General features: G+C 37.9%; 1 protein-coding gene across 4 annotated transcripts in view; it reads right to left on the reverse strand.

Moving 5' to 3' along the window:
- sntg2 (syntrophin, gamma 2) overlaps positions 1 to 23,736 on the reverse strand; it is a 104,298-nt gene that overhangs the window by 7,117 nt on the left and 73,445 nt on the right. For 3 of the 4 annotated variants that reach the window (XM_046063204.1, XM_046063206.1, XM_046063205.1), the window contains exons 13-14: positions 18,964 to 19,035; positions 18,417 to 18,626 (exon numbers count right to left, since the gene is read on the reverse strand). In XM_046063204.1, coding sequence (XP_045919160.1) covers positions 18,417 to 18,626; positions 18,964 to 19,035 — 282 coding nt within the window. Of the gene's footprint in view, positions 1 to 16,256; positions 16,366 to 18,416; positions 18,627 to 18,963; positions 19,036 to 23,736 lie in introns of those variants that run through there. The other variant, XM_046063207.1, reaches the window with a different exon arrangement.

Genomic DNA, 23,736 nt, shown 5'->3' on the forward strand with positions numbered 1-23,736 from the left:
TTCAGCTCATACAAGGAGAAGACTGATCAGAGATGCAGCCAAGAGGCCCATGATCACTCTGGATGAACTGCAGAGATCTACAGCTGAGGTGGGAGACTCTGTCCATAGGACAACAATCAGTCGTATACTGCACAAATCTGGCCTTTATGGAAGAGTGGCAAGAAGAAAGCCATTTCTTAAAGATATCCATAAAAAGTCTCGTTTAAAGTTTGCCACAAGCCACCTGGGAGACACACCAAACATGTGGAAGAAGGTGCTCTGGTCAGATGAAACCAAAATCGAACTTTTTGGCAACAATGCAAAACGTTATGTTTGGCGTAAAGGCAACACAGCTCATCACTCTGAACACACCATCCCCACTGTCAAACATGGTGGTGGCAGCATCATGGTTTGGGCCTGCTTTTCTTCAGCAGGGACAGGGAAGATGGTTAAAATTGATGGGAGGATGGATGGAGCCAAATACAGGATCATTCTGGAAGAAAACCTGATGGAGTCTGCAAAAGACCTGAGACTGGGATGGAGATTTGTCTTCCAACAAGACAATGATCCAAAACATAAAGCAAAATCAACACTGGAATGGTTCACAAATAAACATATCCAGGTGTTAGAATGGCCAAGTCAAAGTCCAGACCTGAATCCAATCGAGAATCTGTGGAAAGAACTGAAAACTTCTGTTCACAAACGCTCTCCATCCAACCTCACTGAGCTCGAGCTCTTTTGAAGGAGGAATGGGCAAAAATTTCAGTCTCTCGATGTGCAAAACTGATAGACGTACCCCAAGCAACTTACAGCTGTAATCGCAGCAAAAGGTGGCGCTACAAAGTATTAACTTAAGGGGGCTGAATAATTTTGCACGCCCATTTTTTCAATTTTTTATTTGTTAAAAAAGTTTGAAATATCCAATAAATTTCGTTCCACTTCATGATTGTGTCCCACTTGTTGGTTCTTCACAAAAAATTACAGTTTTATATCTTTATGTTTGAAGCCTGCAATGTGGCAAAAGGTCGAAATGTTCAAGGGGGCCAAATACTTTCGCAAGGCACTGTACCTGCAGTTCAGGATAGATATGCAAACAGAGGATATTTGAATTTGTAATGGCATATGTATTTACCGAGACACTAGAAGACCCCAAAAGTGAAATATGACAACTTGCCTACTTGCTGTGATCTAAAAGATCTTATCAGTGCCATGTTGGGTTTCATCATCTCCAAAAAAAGACCAGACGAAAAAAAAAAAAAGTAAATGGGGAACATGAGAGGGAAAAATGCAGGCTGGACAATTTTGTCAGTTATACCCCCTACTTCTACCCCATCAGCAATGTTTATATAATGCGCACATCCAGTCACTTTGAAGGTTATCCTAAGTTGGACTCTGCTGAGTGCTCCTCAGAAGCCACAGGAGGCTAGCCTAATTGGCTGGAGAACATAGAATCACAAGAAAACTGAAATCCTTCATCACTTTCATTGGTTTCCCAAAGGATTGTGTCCCACATTTGCATCATTAAAGAGTGAAAAAATGCTACATTATCATATTTCATACTGTTTGCATTTATACTGACCGGGGGGGGGGGGGGGGGGGGGGGGACTGCCCATGCAGACCTGACTTTGTAAGAAGTGTAGAGTCACTTATAAAGTACAGTCATTAATCCAGTGGAACGTCAGGCTTCTATCTCACTGTCAATCACGTATCTGTTGATCCTGTCCACCTCATGTTGGACGTGGAGACAGAATAGTCCTACATGCATCTAATTCGCTGTTTGAGAGAAGACTGTTTTGCAATTGGTCCTTTTTTTTGTGTAGAACTTCTCTGCTGCACAAGACACATTTGCAGGGTACTGTGTTGTAATGTAATTGTATGTAGTCACGGTAGCCAGGATCTTGTAGACCTTGCTTTGTGTGCCTTTTCTCTTGAAAAACACACACACACACACACACACACACACACACACACACACACACCTGGGACCTACAGTTGCAGCCTAAACTCTAGCTGGGCTCCATGCCATTTTGTTGAGGGCAGAAAGAGTGTATCTGCCATTTTGGGTCCTGGTCTACCAACCATTTTGGATCAGAGTGTAACATAACCACCCATGTTGTCACATCCGCCATCTTCCTCACTCACTTCCCCCTAACCTTACTCATCACAACTACACGCCTCACCTTAAACCTTACCCTCACCCAATTCTAACATGAACCCTAAAATCAGGTCTTCACTGTTAAAGACTTCCACTTTCAACCCTATTAATGTGAAATCGCGTTCAGTTATAGGTGGGCAGAACCCTACATGAGACTGTTATTTATTTGGTATTTGTTTAATATTTGGTTATCGATCCCTGATTCCAGGGTGCTGCCCTGTAATTATTAATTTTTATTAATCATTTCGTGATATTAATAACTTTATTAATATTTGTAAATATCTTTGATATTCTTGCTAATAACCAGACCCTACCAAATCCCAACATATGAACTTTATGAAGAAAGTGAGTTCCTAATGGAAAATAAGGCTATATAAAGTTCACTAAATAGCTGCCTCTGTTATTCATTGGTTTTAATGACTTAGCTAACTATTCACATTCTAGGTGTTGAGCCTTGACCCCCATGAAGAGGTTAATGACATGGTACTGTATAAGTAAAACCTGCGTAAAATTTACTTAATGTCAATCTTTTTTGGCAAGCACGTACACAGACATCAAAAGGGGCATAAGTGCCTGCCCTTTTTTCTAGGGGTCCTTTTTTAAAGGTCCGGTGTGTAATATTTCTGAGGATCTATTGAATGAATGAATGATTGATTTTATTTGGTAAATTTACAATGAAATAACCAAAAAAGGAGTAGGCTGAAGCCAAGGCTTATATTTGCCTACCCTATTTAACCATATACCTGAAGAATCAGCATTATAAAAACAGTATACATAATTATACAATACTGCACATACATTTTTTACATAGTATTAACAAGATTTACATACTAACTGAATAATCATTAACAATTTTCTTTTTAAAGATCTTTTGAAGCTAAACAGGGAAGTACATAATTTCAAATCATCTTTTAGTGAATTCCATAATTTCACACCCATAACTGAAACACATCTAGATTTTACATTAGTTCTTTCTTTTCCACATTCAAACATAAACAGGCCTCTTCGGTTATATCTACCCTCTCTTAACTTAAATCATTTCTGAATACCAGATGGAAGACTTTTGTTAAATGCTCTGTACATTATTTCCAATATTTTTATATATACAATATCTGTGAATTTTAAGGTATTACTTTGAATAAAGAGTTTGTTGGTTGGTTCGCGATATCTTACTTTATTAATACGTCTAATAGCTCTTTTTTGTAACTTAATTAACACATCTATGTTTGTTTTAATTGCATTTACCCATATTTCTGAACAGTATGACAGATAAGGCATAACTAAGGAGGAATATATAATACTCAAGCCTTTTTTATTTATTAGATCTTTTGTTTTATACAATATTTCGACTGATTTTGCTACCTTGCTTCTAATGTATTCAATATGTGGTTTCCAACTAAATTTATTATCTAGGATCACACCTAAGAATTTGATTTCATAGACTCTTTCAATTTCAACTCCATTTAACTGTAACTTTGCATTACTGTGAGTCCTATATATTCCTTATTAAACTTTGGTAGCTCATTAGCCAAATTTGGACCAATATTTACAAAATACTGGTTAAAGGCATCAACAATAGCCTCTTAATTTTCTATTGTTGTGTTATTATGTTTGATACACTATGGGAAATCTCTGTCTTTATGATTTTTCATTACCTTATTGATAACCCTCCAAGTACCCTTTATATCATGTCTGTATTTTTGCAATAGCTGGTCACAGTAATCCTTTTTTTGCTTTCTTAGAACTGATGTCTATTTTTATATTTTTTATACTGTTCCTCTTTTTCCTTGGTTGGACACTTAATAAAATCCATATATAGCTTGTCCTTCTTTTCACATGACTTTTCTAAACTCTTTGTCATCCAAGGTGACAACCTATTTTTTGTTTGTTTACATTTTTTCAAAGGACAATGATTATCATAAATTCGTGTAAATATTTCCAAGAATGCGTTATATGAATCTTTAACAAACATTTTGCCAGTTATAATTTAATAATTCTATTTTCATAGCTTCCATAGCTCCAGGTAATTTTAATCTAACTAAATTTAAATTTAGTTTTCCCATTCTTAAATGTAACTCATTCAGCATTATCCAACACAGTAAAAACGGGTAAATGATCAGTAATATCTGTTACTGAAAGTCCACTTTTTGTTTTCACATTAGATTTGTTTATGAAAATATTATCAATGAGACACTATCTTTAGTTGTTCGAGTTGGTTTTAATATTAATGGATAGAAAACTAAACTAAACATAGTATTAACAAATTCTGATGTTTTAGTATGCTCATTAGATTTTAATAAATCAATGTTGAAATCTCCACAAACAAAGGTAAACTTTTCATTATGCTTCTCGAGCATCTCTGATATTGACAGAAATGCAATATGAGATCCATAACAATGTTTTCAGTGGTGTATAAAGACCTTACATAATAAACCATTATGTTTTTATTACCTTAGAAGTCATTTTTATCTACATAACCGTGTGTCCACCCCCCCATGGACGTCGCCATGTTGCTCCGTCATGTTTCTACAGTAGCTGAAAACAGACAAACAGCGCTACAGAGCGCGTTTCGTCACTATGTTCTTCTTCTACTACTTCCAGCTGTGCAGACAGTCACTACCTTGAATTCTTCGAAGAAGAAGTAGTAATAATATACAGCAGGGGTCGACAAATAAGTTTTGTATCGGAGAAATTTTTTCAACAATTAGATGGTGGGTGAGAATACAATGCATAATATTAGAAGTCATTGCTACAGTGTTTGGTTAGCTCAGTTGGTAAAAGCACAGAACTCTCACCTAGAAGGTTCTGTGTTTGATCCCACCTTGACATAACATTTTTTTTCTCTCTTCAACAAATTGATTCTGCAGCGACTGTTTCTCATGCTCTCATCATGGCATGTCCTGCAGTGTGTGTGTTTTGGTGTTTGATCCGCATCCGTCAACCTTTTTCCTTTCCCCAGTATCTCCAGGCAGACAACATTTAGGGGAATCACATTTTCTGACGGCTCTTTCAGAGGTGTGTAAAGCAGGCTACAGACTCTTAACAAGCTTATCATGCTTATATTTTGCAGGCAAAAACCACTAAAGAGGTAGTGATTGTACCTACCTACCCAAAGCAAGTCTATAAAGCAACAGTAAAAAAAGTACAGCAACTCTATTAACTGTCTCATTTTCTGTTGCTACCTTGTTATGCCATTTATGAAACTGAACATTATAACTACTTTACCCATAAATCATTGAGCTACATTTAATTATGTAAATTGTATCAATACATTATTCTGATTTTTATAATTTACTACTAATAATTAACGCTGATAATATTAATCGGGTCCTCCCATGAAAAAATGAGGAAATGTCTTTATTTATATAAAAGGAAACACAAAATTCAGGTGACAGGTGAAAATGACACGTTACATTACATGTTTCTCCTGTATATCAACTTTTCAAATTTAATATCATCCCTGCTGAGTCAGCACACATGTAGGCATGACTGAATTAAAGTCTTAAGTCTAAAGTCTGTAAATGTGCATGTGGCACCCTTTCACCTCAATGATAAATTAATTAATTTTAATTCAATTAGGATCTCCTGGACTTTGATGGCTCCTGTGTTTCAGCAGGTTTTCTGCTCATGCTTAAAACTTTCTGCACATTCAGAATCTCTCCCACATATCTGTGCTCTCTGACATAATATTACAGAATAATATTTTGAGACAAAAGTCATAATATAACGAAAATAAAATCACACTAATGAGAATAAAGTCATAATGTTTTAACAAAATCTACCTTCCCCTCATGCATTACCCTGTGTTGTTGCTCTGCTGATAGACGGTCTAAAGGGGGTACTACCCTGACAGACACAGAGCCCGTCTGGGACTGTACTGGATGAGATGAGAACACTGGTCTTCATAGAGGTAAAAAAACAAAACAACAATTTGAAAACAGTTGTGATTAGACAGAAATGTCAACACGTTACGTGAACTTCAAACAAAATAGGCTATAGCAATATTATTGCAAGTAGTCTCCATTCTTTGAAGACCTGCGAGACAGGCTGCGACAAAGATTATTGCATATTAATACGGAAAATATTTTTGATGATGTTGTTGAGGTACATTCAGGGCTACAGTCAAAACATTCGGGGCTAAGGCCCCGGAAAAATTACCTGGCAACGCCAATTAGCACCGCTATCAAAGTACTTATTTACTTATTTTTTTCTACTATCAAAGCACCGTAATCTGGCCACAGGCCAGATCTTATTGTTGGCAGGCAGTTTTGGCAAGGGTCCATAAACACAGAGAGAACAAACATGTTTCCCTTGTAACTGTTTGTATAAACTTCATCTATTATGTAGTTTATAATGGACTGTGGTGCAGACAGTGACAATGTTACACTCTTGGCTTACATTTTTCCATGTTATCTGTCAGTGGCCAAGTCGCAATAACATATGGTTTTACTGAATATGTAAGTAAATATAATTTCTTAATATATCTACCTAAAGAAACCTAATTTCTTGACTGGCTACTCTCTGCTGTCTGCTACACCTTTTGTGCTGTGTCAGCAACTGTAGCTGTCCAACGCTCTTTGAAACGGTAGGGGGTAGTGGTAGACTGGACAGTTGGCGATTAGCAAATTTACATATATATTTTCCTGTTACGCATCTTCCCTGTCAAACAAATATATTTATTGAATAAAAAAAATAAATAAATCACAATATCAGGATCAAGTCGAAATTTGATGCCCTCTCTCCCTCCCTCTGCACAGCAGTACACACAGCCAGGCAGGCAGCAGCTCCTCCCAGCTCCTTTCCCAGCTGTGTTTTTCTTGGCTTCTGTGGAGGGGAGTAGTGATAAAAAACTAAGCTACCAGTGCTTCACGTTTACAGATTATTAGCCAATAGATAAATATAGTTCACTTGTGTGACTTGCCAACATGCATCACTTATGAGCTCCTAGCTAATGTAAGTTTGCTAATGTTTAGCTACAGCAATATGGCCACGCTAACATACTGTACTTTATGGAGATGCTACAGGTGAATATAGAAAAATTCTAATAATATGCAATGATATGCAAATTAGGCAGCTAATTAAGCTAAGGCAGTGCAGGTAAATAAGAAAACAAAATAACTCAAGCACATCACCATAGAACTTCCCCAGTTAATGACTTCAACCAAGAGCGTTTTCCCCTGAAATTCTATGTTTAAATAAGCAGAATAGTTTTGGTTAATTCAGAAGAAATCTACAGATGCAAACAGATGGAGGGTGAGTTTAAAACAAACATGATCTAAATGTGTATTTTGGAAGTTTTCTTTCTGTGAAGCTGGAGATGATTTTACTTGTAAAACAAAAAGTATTTAAACAATTATTTTTATTGTTCCTCTCCTTGGTGTAGTCGTTTATTCTAAATATCTATTTGAAATTAGTAGGATAGAAAGCATGCACATTGTGGCATAGTTTCCTTTGCTGTTGCCTGCTCTTGTGACAAACCAAGTGAATACTTAAGGCCTGAACTGATTATTTGGTAGAAATCTCTTGAGTATGAAATAACTGCATGAGTGTGAGGCAATTAAAATAAATTGGTAAGGAAGTCAGAGTTGTGTTAATATATTACTCAAATAATGTTTTGTTTAACAATAAATAATTATAAGAAGTGCCCTTTTTTCCCCACTTGAGCCCCTGCCCCCCAAAATGTCTGTGCACATCCCTGTTTTATGGTGCCCTTTATCAATATTCACCTGTGTTATGAGGCTGTTGCTAGCTCATAGTTGTGGCCTGTTTTACCAAAAATCTGCAGATTACTGTTACTGTTCTATGATGAGCTCACATATTTGACATCTACTCAAATCTAGTAAAATGTATTTTGATGCATTTATATTCATGACAAACCTAAATTCCTTATGTATATATTGTATTATCCATCATAAAAATGTTTTCAAATACCGGTAGTCCTGGTCATTCAAAAGAGAAAATGAGCAATACACCCATATTTCAAGCTAATAAGACTTGAGAGGGATTAGTAGGGAAACATTTTTGGCCTGGGTCTAAAGGGTTAAATACTGCATTTATTAACAATGTGGGACAATCATGTATGTTGCCTGTTTTCAGGATGCAAAAATACATTCAACTATTCCCAAAATGCAGATTTTGACACATTAGACATCAGTCTGATGTCATGCATCTGGAATCCAAAAATTTGCTAATCACATTTAAACCCACATTCAGGTTTGACAGTAATTTGACATCAGATCATATTGTTTGAGATGTGTGTCAGTCTGGTTGCTTAATATCGCTTACAACTTGACAGCTGACATTGATGTCACATCCAGAGTGGATTCAGCCCCATTAGCTGGCTAAGAGCTACAGTAACTGTGTGACTGCAGCTTCAAACACATATGCATATCATCATTCCCCTTTGAAGCTTTTGTTGTCTGGAGCAGCAGAGGAGGTTCTGCATTGTGACTTGATATTGTTACAGCAAAACAGAAAGAGGGTAACATATCCATTCTTCATCTATCCTGCAGCTTGTTTTTGCTTCTATGCTGGAAAAACCCACCACCAGTTAATGTGTATGTCCCCGCCTTTGATGTTGACACAGCAAGTGATGCAAATAGATTAATATTTCCTAAACACACAAATCCAAACCAGTTCACTTACTGACTTTATTCCTTTCACTTACAGGGTGATCCTTCATACAGGATTCTTATCTTGGTGAGAGCTGAAACCTTTGATCCTGGGCCTCTTTATCTTCCTAGTATACTGATTCCATCTATCATGTAGCAAAAGGTGCACAGAGGAGACAAAACCTGGACAATCTAATTAATGCTCAGCTTCTTAAGGATCCACTGCCAAGTTTACAATCTAATATTAAAATTACACTAATGAATAAGAGATCTTTCACCAACAAATCATCTGTCATTAACATTCTCATTAATTATTCTAAACTACACTGCATTATTTTATGAAAACTTGGCCAGCGTTGCACCACTCAACTCCAACTTTGCCCAAGCAAATGAAAGTGTAAGGTTTCTACATTCATAGAGGCCCCTACATGGATTAGTCTACCATATGTCACATCCACTGTTTTCTGCACCTATATTTTGGTTGATTTGTTGATTGCTGTTTGCAAAGCTTGTTACTTTTGCTACGTCAAGCTTTCCATTTTGTGCAATGATTAACAGTGACAGGTTTATTTCTCAAAATTCTTAATTTTTGAAACAATGGGTCCTTGATTTCAGACCGAGGTACACAAAAGAAAGCTTTTCATTTCTTGCCAGTAATAGTCAATTTTGCCAACTAAAATGACACCTATCCATGCCAGATTTTATCAGCTGTAGCTAACTATCTAGTTAAGCCAACTTTATCTCCAGTTGACTAAACACCAGCTGACTCAAACAAACTTAAATACCATATTGGTCCAAATATAAGACAACCCTAATTATCAGACGACACCCCTCTTTCAAGACTAATTTTTGGAAAAATACTTTCTGAAGACCAAATCTTGTTTGTCAGGAGAGCAACATGCACTTAGCCGATATTTGGCACCATCTGTTGTTGTGGGTGTATATTAACATTTAAAGTGCTAGACCCTGAAAATAAGACAAGGTAAGTTTTTGAGACAAATTTCCAGGGGAAAAAACCATACTGAATTGTCTATTACATTAAACATTAAATTAAGTTCTATGTGTGAACTACAAAGTTTTCATTTTATTGTACAACCTTGTGTTGTATAATTATAAATAAACTACCTTGATTTGGATGTAAATAACAATTGTGAAATGGCTCACTCATAAAATCAGAATGTATGGTTCTAAAAAAAGTCATTCATTCTCCCTTTTCTTGGTTTGTTTTATTTTTTATCATGCACTGCGCGGTACCCTCAGAGCCTTGCATGAGGAAAATACAATGTACTCTGATTTTCTAACTGTGGCTGCTAACACATGAATTAAATATTTTGCTCAGGGATTCTCCTTGTTACAAGACAGCGGGCTTCCACAGAATGCTGGTGGTCACAGGTTGGTGAAGTCAACATAGTTTTCAGCCATTCCAGTCATGAACACGTGAACGTCTAGAAAACGCAGGCATACTTGGTAATTAAATATTGATACTGTTGAGTTTGAATAGTAATAGTTGTGAACTGGGAAATTATTTGTTCCTCATACATACTGAAGGCACAAGGCCAATGTGAGGCCAAAATATTTATAAAAAATATTTTCAACCTAAAAAAGGGGTCAGGGTGAGACTGACGTGGGTGTGCGTCTGTGTGCATAGGTGAGCTTAGCACACACATGGAGTGAGGCAGAGCAGGTGACAGGTGAACTAGTCAGTTGATGACAACTCGTTATATTATTTATTTATTTATATAATTAATTATATATATATATATATATATATATACACACACACATACATATACACACACACACACACATATACACGTTAGCCACTATAGGCTCATTTACGCTTTGTAAAATACTGTAGTGTGTAGCTAATAATGGTGACTAACAAGTTATAGCAGTTATAAACTCATGTCATCTTGCCTTGAGGTGAAAAACTTTCCAACAGCCTGGCTGAGAGAGAGTATGGGATTTTAGATAGGGGCAAGAGCCACAGATGTAAAGGTTGTTGGTTAATAACACAAGACACAACAAGAGTATCATTGCGAAAAACACAATGTGGCACAATAATTGTTTCATCTTGATTATCCTGTTTTCATATAATGTATAATCTAAAATTTGATGAATTGAACAGCTATAGCTGGGCTACAATGGAATGTAAATAAGCATAAAACCTGATATTTTTTGCTATTTTCTAGGATCTTAGAGTAAACTTACACAATTCCGGGAATTTCGAGATCCACAAAATTTACATTTCAACTATTCTCCTCTGCAGTAAAATTGTCACTACAATAACATCCACCTCCTGCCAATTAAATCTTCACTTTATTTAGGTGCACTGAGCTGGAATGGTCTTACTGCTGCCCCCTTTGACCATTAGCAGGGGTGGATGTAACAAATTATATTTACTATTTTTACTGTAACAAAGTTTTGGTTTGCTTGTGTTTTTTGGTTTATTTGTAATTTTACTTAAAGTCATGTCAAACTGTATGATAACGGAACTAAAGAAAGGAGCCAAATCAGCAGCTGCTGCTGAAGTGGCTGCAGGAGGCAGAGCACTTACTTACACTGACACGCTGGAAACCTACATGTTCTTCAGCAGAGTGTCTTTCAGCTAAAATCGTAAATCTTTGAGGACTGCAGTCGGACAGAGAGGTTAAGTGGACTGGTTACATTGTGTTTTAAGAATGAATGAGAAGCTGAACCTAGAGCAGATTGTGGAGGACTTTACGCTCAGAGAATGCTGTTCCCCCCTAGACTGTATACAAGAAGTGGACGTTTGTGGACTGCTGTTTTGAAGCCTTGGGTTTAGCTGATAGGGCACCGCCATGTTGATTTTTTGCAACCAGCGGCACTGGACGTGACCATATTTGGATGAGACGGCGGAGCTAATGGCTCCGTGCGGAGCTAGCTAGCTTGCTTAGTTAAGTGCATCTGTAATTCACGTTGACTGTCATTTTAACAGGGCTGACAATTTTGTCTAGCAAACAACAGTCTTAAAACTAAATGTACTCACCAGAGAAAGTGAACAGCCAACTCCTAATAAGCTTTTTCAACGGCAATGGTTAAATTTACACAGTGCCGTGGGTATGACTCACTCTAGCCTGATTGACAGGTTGCCATGGTAACGGCTTGTTAATCGTAGATAATCCGACCCTGAAGCATACTCTGCTTTATGGTCTATTTTCCTCTAAATGGGACCATAATTTATTAAATGAACATCATGTTGTATTGAAGAAGACATGAAACTAGTGATTGTGACCATAAACTCATTAGGAAAGTGTTGACTGGGGTAATTATTCGGCTGAGAAGTAGGGTAATTGTACCATTTTTTCTATTGGAGCCTGACTTTTTTGCAACCAGAAGAGTCGCCCCCAGCTGGCCATTTGATAGAATGCAGGTTTAAGGGACTTCAGTGTTCGCATCAGTTTGCCGGAAGCTTTCCACTTGGTTCAGACAGTTGAGTGAGTAAAATGGCAAACAACAATGTGTGCAGGTGTGTTACTACACACCTGCACACATCGTTGTTTGCTCTCTCTTTCTGCTGTTATATGTGTATTAATTCTATAAGTAGCAGGTAGTGTTATCGTTACTTCTCCTAGTCTCTAGTAGTAAAAGTAATATAGTAACGTAATGAGCACTGTAACTAGTTACTTTTATCACCCAGTAAAAAGTAAAGCAATATTAATACTTTTTAAAGGAGTAATAAGTAACTAGTAACTTATTACAAATTACAGTAATTTGCCCAACACAGGCAGTTATTTAATTGTGGATTTGGGACTTTTTAAATGTTTTACTTTATTTATGGCCAAGGCACTGAAGTGGCCGACAGTCTGATTTGAACATATTCCAGGCTCTTGCCGAGTAAATTTATTATTTGAAAAATACTTGGGGACAAACTGTAATTTTCAAATAATAAATTTACTCTTTTTCTTCAAAACAGCATCATACACTTACATGTAAACTTATTTTTCTTGTAGCTGCCCCTTCTATGTTTGTTTACCTTTTTTTAACGCCTCCGGGTTTCCCTTGGTAACCTATGTTTAACATCACACCGCTGTGAACTGTGGTTTCATTAAATTTATATGAAACTGCATAAATTTAACAGTATGTTTTTTTATGAATAGAACTGCCCCAGGAAACTCGTTGGCTAAGACCAGTGAGACAATTTCATTACAACTGGTGGGAAAAAACTCTGGGGGCCAAGGACGCAAGGCTGCGTGGTAAAAGTCATACTGCAGCCTACAGCAGAAAATATGTGAAAGTGAAATTCACAAGGGCAGTGTTGACTGCTGCAAACACCTGTAAAAAAAAAAATTAAATGTCCACCAGGAGGTGGCGCTATAATTAAAGTGACTTTTAGCTATAGTTAACAGGAAGTGATGTAATATCACGAAACTTGGGCAGTACCTGTACACGCCCCAACAAGGCTCTGTGCAAAATTTGGCACCAAGGTGGCTCTACAAATGAAGTGATCTCATATCTTCCCATAGGTCTGTCTGAATAACACAAAACTTAGTTAGTAATGGGTAGTTTCCCGTGCCACTCTGCACAAATGTTGGCATCGAACAGCCACTAGGTGGTGCTTTGTTGCAAAATCATAACAAAAAGCTCCAATCCGGTCGGACGTGCACTGCCTTGCAGATAGTAATTTCATCTACATGTATTTAGTTTCACTTACTCATAAAAATGCTCTATACAAAACAGGCCCACTCTACATTTAAGCATTTTTAAGCTGTAGGAATTAGCATGTGCAGAATTGACTGGATGAATGTAATTGAGTCCGGTAGATTTATGACTCTGAACTCTCAGTGACCACATGAGCTCTCCAAACATAAAAGGGATTATACATGGTTCCTAAGACTTTCAGATTGATGGTTTTTGCTAAAGAGCCAGTGCAGAGTCAAGCACACTGCTTGCTGGTATGATACGCTTACACTATTCCAAATGACATATTGGGAAATAGGAAGCCATTTAATTATATCTTTTCTCCCATGTTGACCCGGAAAGGATTTCAGTCTGCTAGTGATTCGAATATATTCTGACAGGTGCTCTGCTTTGTAATATTTATAAATGTCCCTACTTAAGGGTCCTGAGCACCAAAGCCCTCAGGCTCCATAGCATTTTTAGTCTTTATCCTTGGTTGGCCGCACTTAAGGGGTGAAAGGGTGGGAATTGGGAAAAATTATAAAAGGCACCGCTGGCCATTTCATGAAGAGTCTGACCTGACATATGGCATACTTTCTCAATTCCTGAATACAATGTGTGATCATGGCTATATTTGGAAGCTTTAAAAAGCTCAAAAGGAAAAACCACTGATACTACAGACATAATAGGATACAATTCCCGCAAATGATTACAGTTGTGCTTTAAGCAAGGAGTCCAACGTCTGTGCTTGTGATTGCGTTTACTTCCATTAGGGGACTCTTGTTTCAAAAAATTCATGTCTACCAATTTAGCTCTTCTTCATCTTTGTCTAAACATTGACTAAAAGAAACATCATTTTCAGTTAAGTAATTCTGCTCAGATGGAAGAACGAAATAGGACAGAACCTAACAGTGATGGTGAAAGGCTGATCACACAAAGGCTTGTGTTGAGTTGTCCACTATTCAGACCTGGAGTTTGCTGCAAATACTTTACCCTTGGGTGAATTCTGTGTGTGTTTTCCATAACTGTTTCAGAGAAAAGTTTTTAACTAATATTTGCTATAGTGTTGCAACTCATAACAGCTGTGGCAGGACCGTCTGGATGGACTGTAACGGTTTATCCCTACATACATACATACTGGAGACAGAAGCTGTTCAGATCGGATTTAAACAATGTAATACATTGTAATTTTTAGCATTTTAATAATACACGTCATACCATAGAAGATGTGAAATGTGTGACAGGCAGAGAGGAGGAAGAGAAAAGAGGAAGTTGAGGGGAAATAAAAGAAACATCTGGCTATCAGAGCATGATCAACACTTTTGTAGTTCTGTTATGTAATGTCACCCCTCAGAATTAGAATCAGGTTTATTTCTAAGTACATTTTCCAATACAACTTCCATAATGTATCATTTTCTACTATACTTCAATTACTGTATCCCTTTCTGTCCTTTACTTACATTAATTTTTTTGTATTTTTACTATTACAATTAAAACTATAATTATTTTTCTTGTTGTCTTAGTTGTAATATTGGTTTGTGTGTCTTATTATGTATGCATATATATGCATCTGTATATATGCCCCTCCCCCTTTTTCCTAGAGGTGTTCATGTTTAAGCCTCTTGATGAATATGAGACAGCTGCTAGTGAGAATTGCTTAACAATGCACTCTTGACAAGAGTTGACCGCCTTTACTCTTGAAACATATTTGCTTCAGAGGCAATTTAATGGCTCATTGATGTGAGAACTAATTCTTTAGGTTACTAAAGCTAAATACTTCAGAACTCACAATAACATTTATGGAAAACAGGTAACTGCCTAGCTTTCGATTTTAAACTCAATTCATTTCTTAATAAGAAAAAAAAAATTAAGAAGCACAAAGCCTATAATGTTTCAAAGAAAAGACTTTTCATCACGTGCAATCATTTCTCACTGATGAAGCATTAAATTGGTAGGAAGGGACAGCACTGATTTAAACAATTTAACAAAATCTTTTCAAACTTACTGTGGTTAATTAGAGTGTAAGCAACATTGTTATTCATAAGAAAAACTAACCAGGTTATATAATGGTTGGTAAGTTTTTTTTTTCTTTAATAACTTTTCTGCTTATTCATATTAATATTTATATAAATCCTCAGAAGTATGAAAGAGACTAAAACAGGATACAAATTGACCCACTGCGTGTGAGATAAAAGCCTAATCAAACCCACAGTCTGCATCTCAGTTTTAATATAAAAATCTCTCTTTTTCTCTTGGTGTCACACACACACACACACACACACACACTACAGAAATGCTCTGGTAGACAGACCATCTAAAAACGCCTTCAGTGCAACACAAATATGATTCTGCTGATATACGGTATTCCACCATTAGCCAAGATGGTAGTAGTATTCACCCTGTGGATCAAGGTTTAGCATTGAGTGAATAAAGTACAAATATGAAGTGCACCTCACACCAGGCATTAGTTAGCCAGCGTCACACACTCACAGACAAAATCTCTGAAAATTTGCACGCATATGAAACACAGCTGACCACAATCAGAACAATAAAACACCAGTAGCTGTTTAGAAATGCAAAACGTCCCCCTAAAGTAAATAACTATTGAAATATAATTAAAAACATTGCTGAGCTGTGGTACAGTGGCAAGGTTGGGAAGCAAAAGTGAGAAAAATGACTTTTTGTTTTGAATGTATCGAGGCTGAGACAAGACCAAGACCATGAGCAGTTGAGACCAAGTCAAGGCCATGACCAATGCCACCACACTACATGACACACGATAAAATGTGGAACATGATCATAAGCACTTCTAAAATTGACCTCAAAGTTCCACATTCCCATAAAAACACCAACATACACACACTAAGAGCTGAAATCAACTTAACCATCTTTATTCAACACTCCAACACAATTTCTTTGTACAAACATTACATTTTCTACATAACTCTTGTCTTCCATGTTTGATCCTTCATATTTGATCTGCAAATGTGTATTCAAAATCAAAATTAGCACTCTCAAAGTAATGTGCCATGTGCCTATGGCCATACAGAGCAACCGATTTAATATGTACATTTTTCCAAAAGTGGAGGCGCATTACTTGGTCTCAACTCTGTGTTGTCACATCTCTAGGCTAGCTTTCTCACCCAAATGAGGGAACGGTACCACAGTGCGTAGCTTTAATATTGGGAGCTGTATGCAACTGACATTAGCTTAGGTTGATGTAACTAAACATTAACAACATAGCTTCATGAGGCCCATCTCGTCGTCAAAAAATGTAACGTAATTCAAGTTCTCACCACATGGCCTGTCCCCCGCAATCTCTCACAAAGACCGCATTAGCTACTTCCCTCAATATGTTACGTAAATTATTTAGCATGTGCACCTAGCAAGGTGGCAAATTGCTAGTATGCAACTGAAACTAGTGTCCTGAAACATATAATGTACTGAACACAGGTAAGTTAATATGTACAGCACTTAATATTCACACACTCACTACTAGTTTTACATCCAATAAAAGTAAGGATGTTAACAAATAAATCAAACAATTCACAGGCAATGTTCCCCACAGTTGCATTCTTGACTGGTCTTGAAATAAAATCCTGAGTCCTCTATGTTTGAGACCGTGACAACACCGCGCACTAATGCGGTTGATTCCAAGAAGAGACCAAGACCTTCAAAATAATGTGTCTCAAGACCAAGACCCATCTCGAGAACTACAACACTAATTAGCGCTGGGGAAACAGGTGTGCAGACCTACCAGGAGTCCAACAGGTGCAGGTGTTCTAACATATATCGTCTATATGTGTTGCCCTTAAGACAAAACAAGAAAACTTCAACTGACTTCAGCTCTCCAGCTATTTGTTAGAATAATTTGTTTTGAATGTGTCTCAAACAAATGGTGTTGTTTGTGGAACAAAACCAACTCACGTGGTTCTTTAAATCAATTGTTGTTGCCGTAATTAAAGTTTTTACAGGCTTGATGTTAAAAGAAGATTACTGTATTATGACGAGTTGTTTTTAATCAAAAGTATCATAATAACGCCGACCCCATACATTTTGTACAAAAAATGACTTTTGTAATGACACACATAACTATTTTACTAAATATACAGCAGGAGGGAAGGTTCTATTGACCAAAAGCACAAACAAACAGCTTATGTGTTAATGGAATACACTTCCTGAAACTGTGTGTGGGTTTCAAATATTTTTGACAAAGCATCTTCAGAAAAGAGAATGAATACCAACTTTTAGCTTACGTTTTCTTTATTATATTTTTGATTGTTGATTGTTGTTTTGATAGTACTACTCATTTTCTGTACTACTATATTTTCTGTGTCTTATTGTGTTGTATCTAATGTTGTATTTAATATTTCATTGTATGCAGACTGCAGGGATGGATATATAATTTGTTATTTAGGTGTAGGTAATGTCCAGTGTAGCTGTGTCTAAAATGCAATTCAATAAGTCAATAAGAAATAAATACCTTATAACAGCGGTTTACAACCTTGGATCCAGGGTTTCCAAGGGGTGCCCAGAAATATGGGGAATATTTTAATATCACTTTTATTTCAATTCAAGTTAGCACAATGAGAGAATGACTATTCCGTTTATAGGTTTCACACTCTTCACTGTCAATGTACCAATCTACAATAAAGACAGTTATGGAATAGTTTATATTTTCAAATATGGTTCCGTGGCCTGATGTGTATGAATTTTGTGGTCCTTGACACCAAAAAGGTTGAGAACCACAATGTTTTATCCTGAGACTCTGTCCAATCATCAGGGCTGTTGATGCTACTTATCTGCCTTCTGGCTCTAAAAACTAAAATTAAAGCACACAAAGTAGTGCCGTGGTCTTATTTTCAGCAAACATCACATGCTTCATGTCGCCCTTTGAGGATTTGGAAAATGTTGTCACAGGCTCTCCTGCTTTGAGAACTCCTTAAGTATTCATCAAAGTTTGAAAATGACACGATCTAAAGCAGGTAGGTCCTTTAGTTTAGCACAGTGTTATATATAGAAATACTCACTCGTATTCGCTGCACTTCCAAGAACACAGCTCTTTGGAAGGACTTCTCCCAGATAGCCAGGTCAGTGGCCAGCTCTACCCTGAAGGTATGGCTCTGGCCGTGGCCGACCAGAATACTGAAGCTCAGAGACTCATTGTCCTGCTGCTCAGGAGAATGCTCCAGCCCCAAGTAGAGCCTTGCCTGGAGCCAGCAGTCCTCTGCCATCCACAGCTGTAACACAAAATTCTAATTATTACATGCTGGGGAAATGGGTTTTGCTGTCTCTTCACTTTTTTAATGATTAATTCAGTTGGTTGAATGAAGAGTACATTCCTTAATTCTCGGGATAAATGAAAAACTTTCAGTGTGTACATTTCCTGGTTTGTGGATCAGGAGTATCACCTCAGGTCAAGAGAGTCCTATTTAGTAATAATAATAATAATAATATTTAGTAGGCTCCCTGAAACACCATACTATCTGCTAAAGCCGAGGGGAATAAAACAGCCACCTATAATATATATATAAACTGCAGTGATCAAATGTGCAGCTCACCCTCCTCTTAACATACCTTGTGGACCTTGAAAAGAACCTCATAGAGGTGATATGTTGTTTCAGCTTGTCCCCAATCAGCGGCACCGATCTGAGAAAAAAAAAAAAAATACATCAAGGAACGTGAGATGAAAAGGGAGCATATCAAAACAACTTTTTTGCACTTGTTAGAAGCACCTCCCTATCCAAATGCAAAATGTAAATGAAAGCAAGGTAGGTAGTTTAGTTCTGTGAATGCCTGGATGACTGCCAGTGTCAGTGGATTTATCCTGCTGCACTCTGCCACAGGTAGAAAATGTACATCAAGAAGGTAACACACATTAATCACAAACACTTGGGTATCCCAAAGGTATAACGTGTATATAAGTGTGTAGAAAGTGTAGAAATGTTTAGACACACAGTACTATTGAAGTAACACAATAACCAGGGCGTGCCCAGGAAAGTAGCTCAAGGAGAAAGGTAGTCATTGAAAGATCCCACATTACACGTGTTTTACTATAGACAGTGGTTGATGAAGTAATAATGGATAAAAACAACGTAATAAAGTGCTTTACATTATTGAACCATGATTTAAACATTCAGAACTGCAATGAGTCAAATAAAATCAGAAAACTAAAATATTACAAAATAAAGTGGAATAAAATACACAACAATAATATACAATAATAATAAATAAAAAACGATGTGTTAGCATTAATAAAAATCTTTAAAAAAAAGCTTTTTGAGAATTGATTTAAAAGATGCCACTGATTCTACAGTGTGTGGTTAACTCAGAATGTACCATCTTATAACAGTTTCCTAATCTAAACCAGCATCCTGCCATTCCCCCCACATCGTGTGGGGGAAGCAAAACTATTTCCCTGCCATTAAGTTTGAAACGTTGCATGTAAAATGAATTTGCATAAATTTTACAGCGTGACTATAGCTTACTGTGTAGAATCACAGCATTAAAGTTACCCTTTATAACCTCAGGTTCTTGAGCAGGGTCGCAGACGTGGATCATAAACACGTCATTTCTGTGGCGTAAAAGAATTATTAGAGTGGTGCTTCAAATATCCCCAGGTTAAAATGAATGACCGTGCTAAAAGTTTGCAGCATGCTACACTGAGCAGTGAGCGCACTAACTGAGACCGACAAGAGGCTACTCAGACTTTGTTTTCCAGGGCGTGTTTCATTAAAGCACATGCACTAATGCTATCCTGGTGGATATAAAAGTCTGCTCTACCTTGGGGATATTGGCTACTGCCTTATTTCTATAAAAGCAGCTGGTGGCATTTCACAGCCCACCAGCTGCACAATGCTTTCAGTTCATGGAACCATCATTTTGACGACTCCACAATGCATCCATTATATTTAATGTAATCTGTCAAAATGACTTCTCTCACCAACACAACTGCATCAAGTAAAACAACACTTTATTGTATAACTGCCCTGCATGCTTGTTAAATGCAGTGGGGGTGGGGTTCCTCAACTTCAGAGACTTTAGTTTTCTGCATCAGAAACAATCTTGCATTTCTGTGCCTGTGGCATGTTCAGCTTAAAGGAGACATCTGTGACATTTCCTGCAGCATTTAGACAACTTGTGTAACATATATGATTTATTAAGGCCATTCCCTTATGTTAAGAAGTAGTTTTGTAGAAATGTTGATGATGGTTTACAAAGAGCAATATTTATTAAAGCAGATTACTTACAGCTGTGTTTTGAATAAGTTACCTTTTAAATCCAACAAGGACTTGCATACTTTTGTACACAACATTGATAACTCCCTAAAGAAAATACAGGCTTCACCCACAATGCCGCTGAAAAATCTTCAATAGCGATAGTTTTATCTATGCTGTGGTGATGCCCCTTGCAGAAGGAAAGGCAGCCCCGCCTCCACACAAACCTGTTTGATGGTATCAACAAGCTCAGTTTGAGAGTCTCGGCTTATACAAGGCCAGACTCTTGCCCCTGCCATAGAAACAAACGGCTGGAGAGACCATCTCTAATCTGACCCACAGCATCGATGTAGAGCGAATTCCAATATGTGCCGTATAGGGCAGCCGTGTAATATGCGACACAGAGGAACTTATCTGTGAGCCAGTGCTGGGGACTCAAGCAAACTGGAGAATACAGAACAGAAGATGCAATGCATTGGTCCACAACAGGCACATAATCCACATACACCTACACTCCGCATGGATAGATAGAGTTGCATAAAGCATTCACATTATCCTGGCAAGATGAAGCGCTAGATTTTCTCCAGAGAGGCTGGTGTTAGTGACATGTCTAAGGGCAGGGTTGGCAGAATTCTCCGGAGGAAATGGACTGCCGCTGGCCAACTGTCTTAGCTCAACGTCATAGAACTCGTGAGCGAAAAGCAGACCCATCTTAAAAGGAATAGTTTGACATTTTGGGAAATACACTTATTTGCTTTCTGGCAGAAAGTGAAATAAGCAGCTCGACACCACTCTCATGTTACAAATTATATCTTGTTTGCTCCATCTGTAAAAAACACAAAGTGTAAAAACTAGTGTTCTAGTTCTTCGAGACCGGACTTGGTCTCCGTTTATATGTTACCGTTTATAAAACTTCACAAAGATTGAAAGGACATGCTTGTCACTTAGACAAGGCCCCAAACACACAGGCCGAAGTCTGTTCTTAATGTGCAGCTTTGGTGATTGAAAACTTGTTGTAGTCTCTCACACAAAAGTCTGCTTGGGAACCTTCAAAATGGAGAAGGTGAGCCACAATAGCTTGTCAAATAATGTTAAAGGGTGACGAAAGCTCTTCAATAGGAGGCAGGAAAGGCCAACAGAGACTGAACAGCCCATAATGTGCACACCCTACCTTGGCACTGCATATCACAGCGTCCAGAGAGTAAATGTGATTAACCTGCCGAATCATTTGCCAAATGAAGTAAGACGATGAAAGAGATGCACATTTTGGACCACTGTGGTTTCTATACTAATGGGAGAACTGAGCTTGTGTCATATAGCATACAACCACAACACAAAGGCTACCCTCCTTTGTTCACCAGCCCTGGCAGCCAGGCATAAACATTTTATGCTGATCCTGGACCTGCATTATCATATAATGGCCAATTCGGATTTCTCTCAGACCACATGTAAATAGGAGAAGTTTAGTTTCAGTGTATATTTTATCTGTTCTCAATTCTAACCCTGTTTATTACATAATAGATTTAATTCTGGTGTCTCAGATGTCATGACAGTAGGCGTCACTGAATACTTTTTGTCCAAAACAGGTCAAAATGTGAAGATACTGTCATTATTGGATATGTATTGCCTATCATTGGCTATAGTCTTAAAATATAAGTACTGGCACAAGTTTGGAAAAACTCATTAAAAAAAACACATTAAATGTATCTCACAAAAGTGAATACATCCATTACATTTTTGTCAACACTGAAGAAATTACACTTTGCTGAAATGTAAAGTAGTGAGTGTACAGCTTGTATAACAGTGTAAATTTGCTGTCCCCTCAAAATAACACACAGCCATTAAGGTCTAAACTGCTGGCAAGAAAAGTGAGTACACTCCTAAGTGAAAATGTCTAAATTGGGCCCAATTAACCATTTTCCCTCCCAGGTGTCATGTGACTTGTTAGTATTACAAGGTCTCAGGCGTGAATGGGGAGCAGGTGTGTTAAATTTCGTGTTATCGCTCTCACACTCCCTCATACTGGTCACTGGAAGTTCAACATGGTCCCTCATGACAAAGAACTCTGAGGATCTGAAAAAAGAATTGAAGCTCTACATTTGGCCTAGGCTTTAAGAAGATGGCCAAGACCCTGAAACTGAGCTGCAGCACGGTGGCGAAGACCATACAGCGGTTCAACAGTACAGGTTCCACTCAGAGCAGGCCTCGCCATGGTCCACCAAAGAAGTTCACGAAGAGTGCACGTGCTCAGTGTCATATCCAGAGGTTAATAGACGTATGAGTGCTGCCAGCATTGCTGCAGAGGTTGAAGAGCTGAAACACTTTGCTGAAGACAAGCAGACTAAAGACATGGATTAGTGGAACCATGTCCTGTGGTCTGATGAGACCAAGATAAAACATATTTGGTTCAGATGGTGTCAAGCGTGTGTAGCGGCAACCAGGTGAGGAGTACAAAGACAAGTGTGTCTTGCCTACAGTCAAGCATGGTGGTGGGAGTGTCATGGTCTGGAGCTACATGAGTGCTGCCAACACTGGAGAGGTACAGTTCATTGAGGGAACCATGAATGCCAACATGTACTGTGACATACTGAAGCAGAGCATGATCCCCTCTCTTCAGAGACTGGGCTGCAGGGCAGTATTCCAACATGATAACCACCCTAAACACACCTCCCACACGGCCGCTGCCTTGCTAAAGAAGCTGAGGGTAAATGTGATTGACTGGCCAAGCATATCTCCAGACCTAAACCCTATTGAGCATCTGTGGGGCATCCTCAAACCAAAGGTGAAGGACGGCAAGGTCTAACATCCACCAGCTCCGTGATGTCGTCATGGAGGAGTGGAAGAGGACTCCAGTGGCAACCTGTGATGCTTAAGGTTAAGGCTGTGCAGGAAAATAATGGTGGCCACACAAAATATTAAGACTTTGGGCCCAATTTGGACATTTTCCCTTAGGGGTGTACTCACTTTTGTTGCCAGTGGTTTAGACATTAATGGCTGTGTGATGTGTTATATCGAGAGCACAGCAAATTTACACCGTTATACAAGCTGTACACTCACTACTTTACATTTCAGCAAAGCTGATCTTGCACCTACTATACTGTTTTTTTTCCATTGTCACAGAGGGAGCACTGTT

This window comes from Micropterus dolomieu, linkage group LG11, assembly GCF_021292245.1.
Source record: "Micropterus dolomieu isolate WLL.071019.BEF.003 ecotype Adirondacks linkage group LG11, ASM2129224v1, whole genome shotgun sequence".
NCBI lineage: Eukaryota > Metazoa > Chordata > Actinopteri > Centrarchiformes > Centrarchidae > Micropterus > Micropterus dolomieu.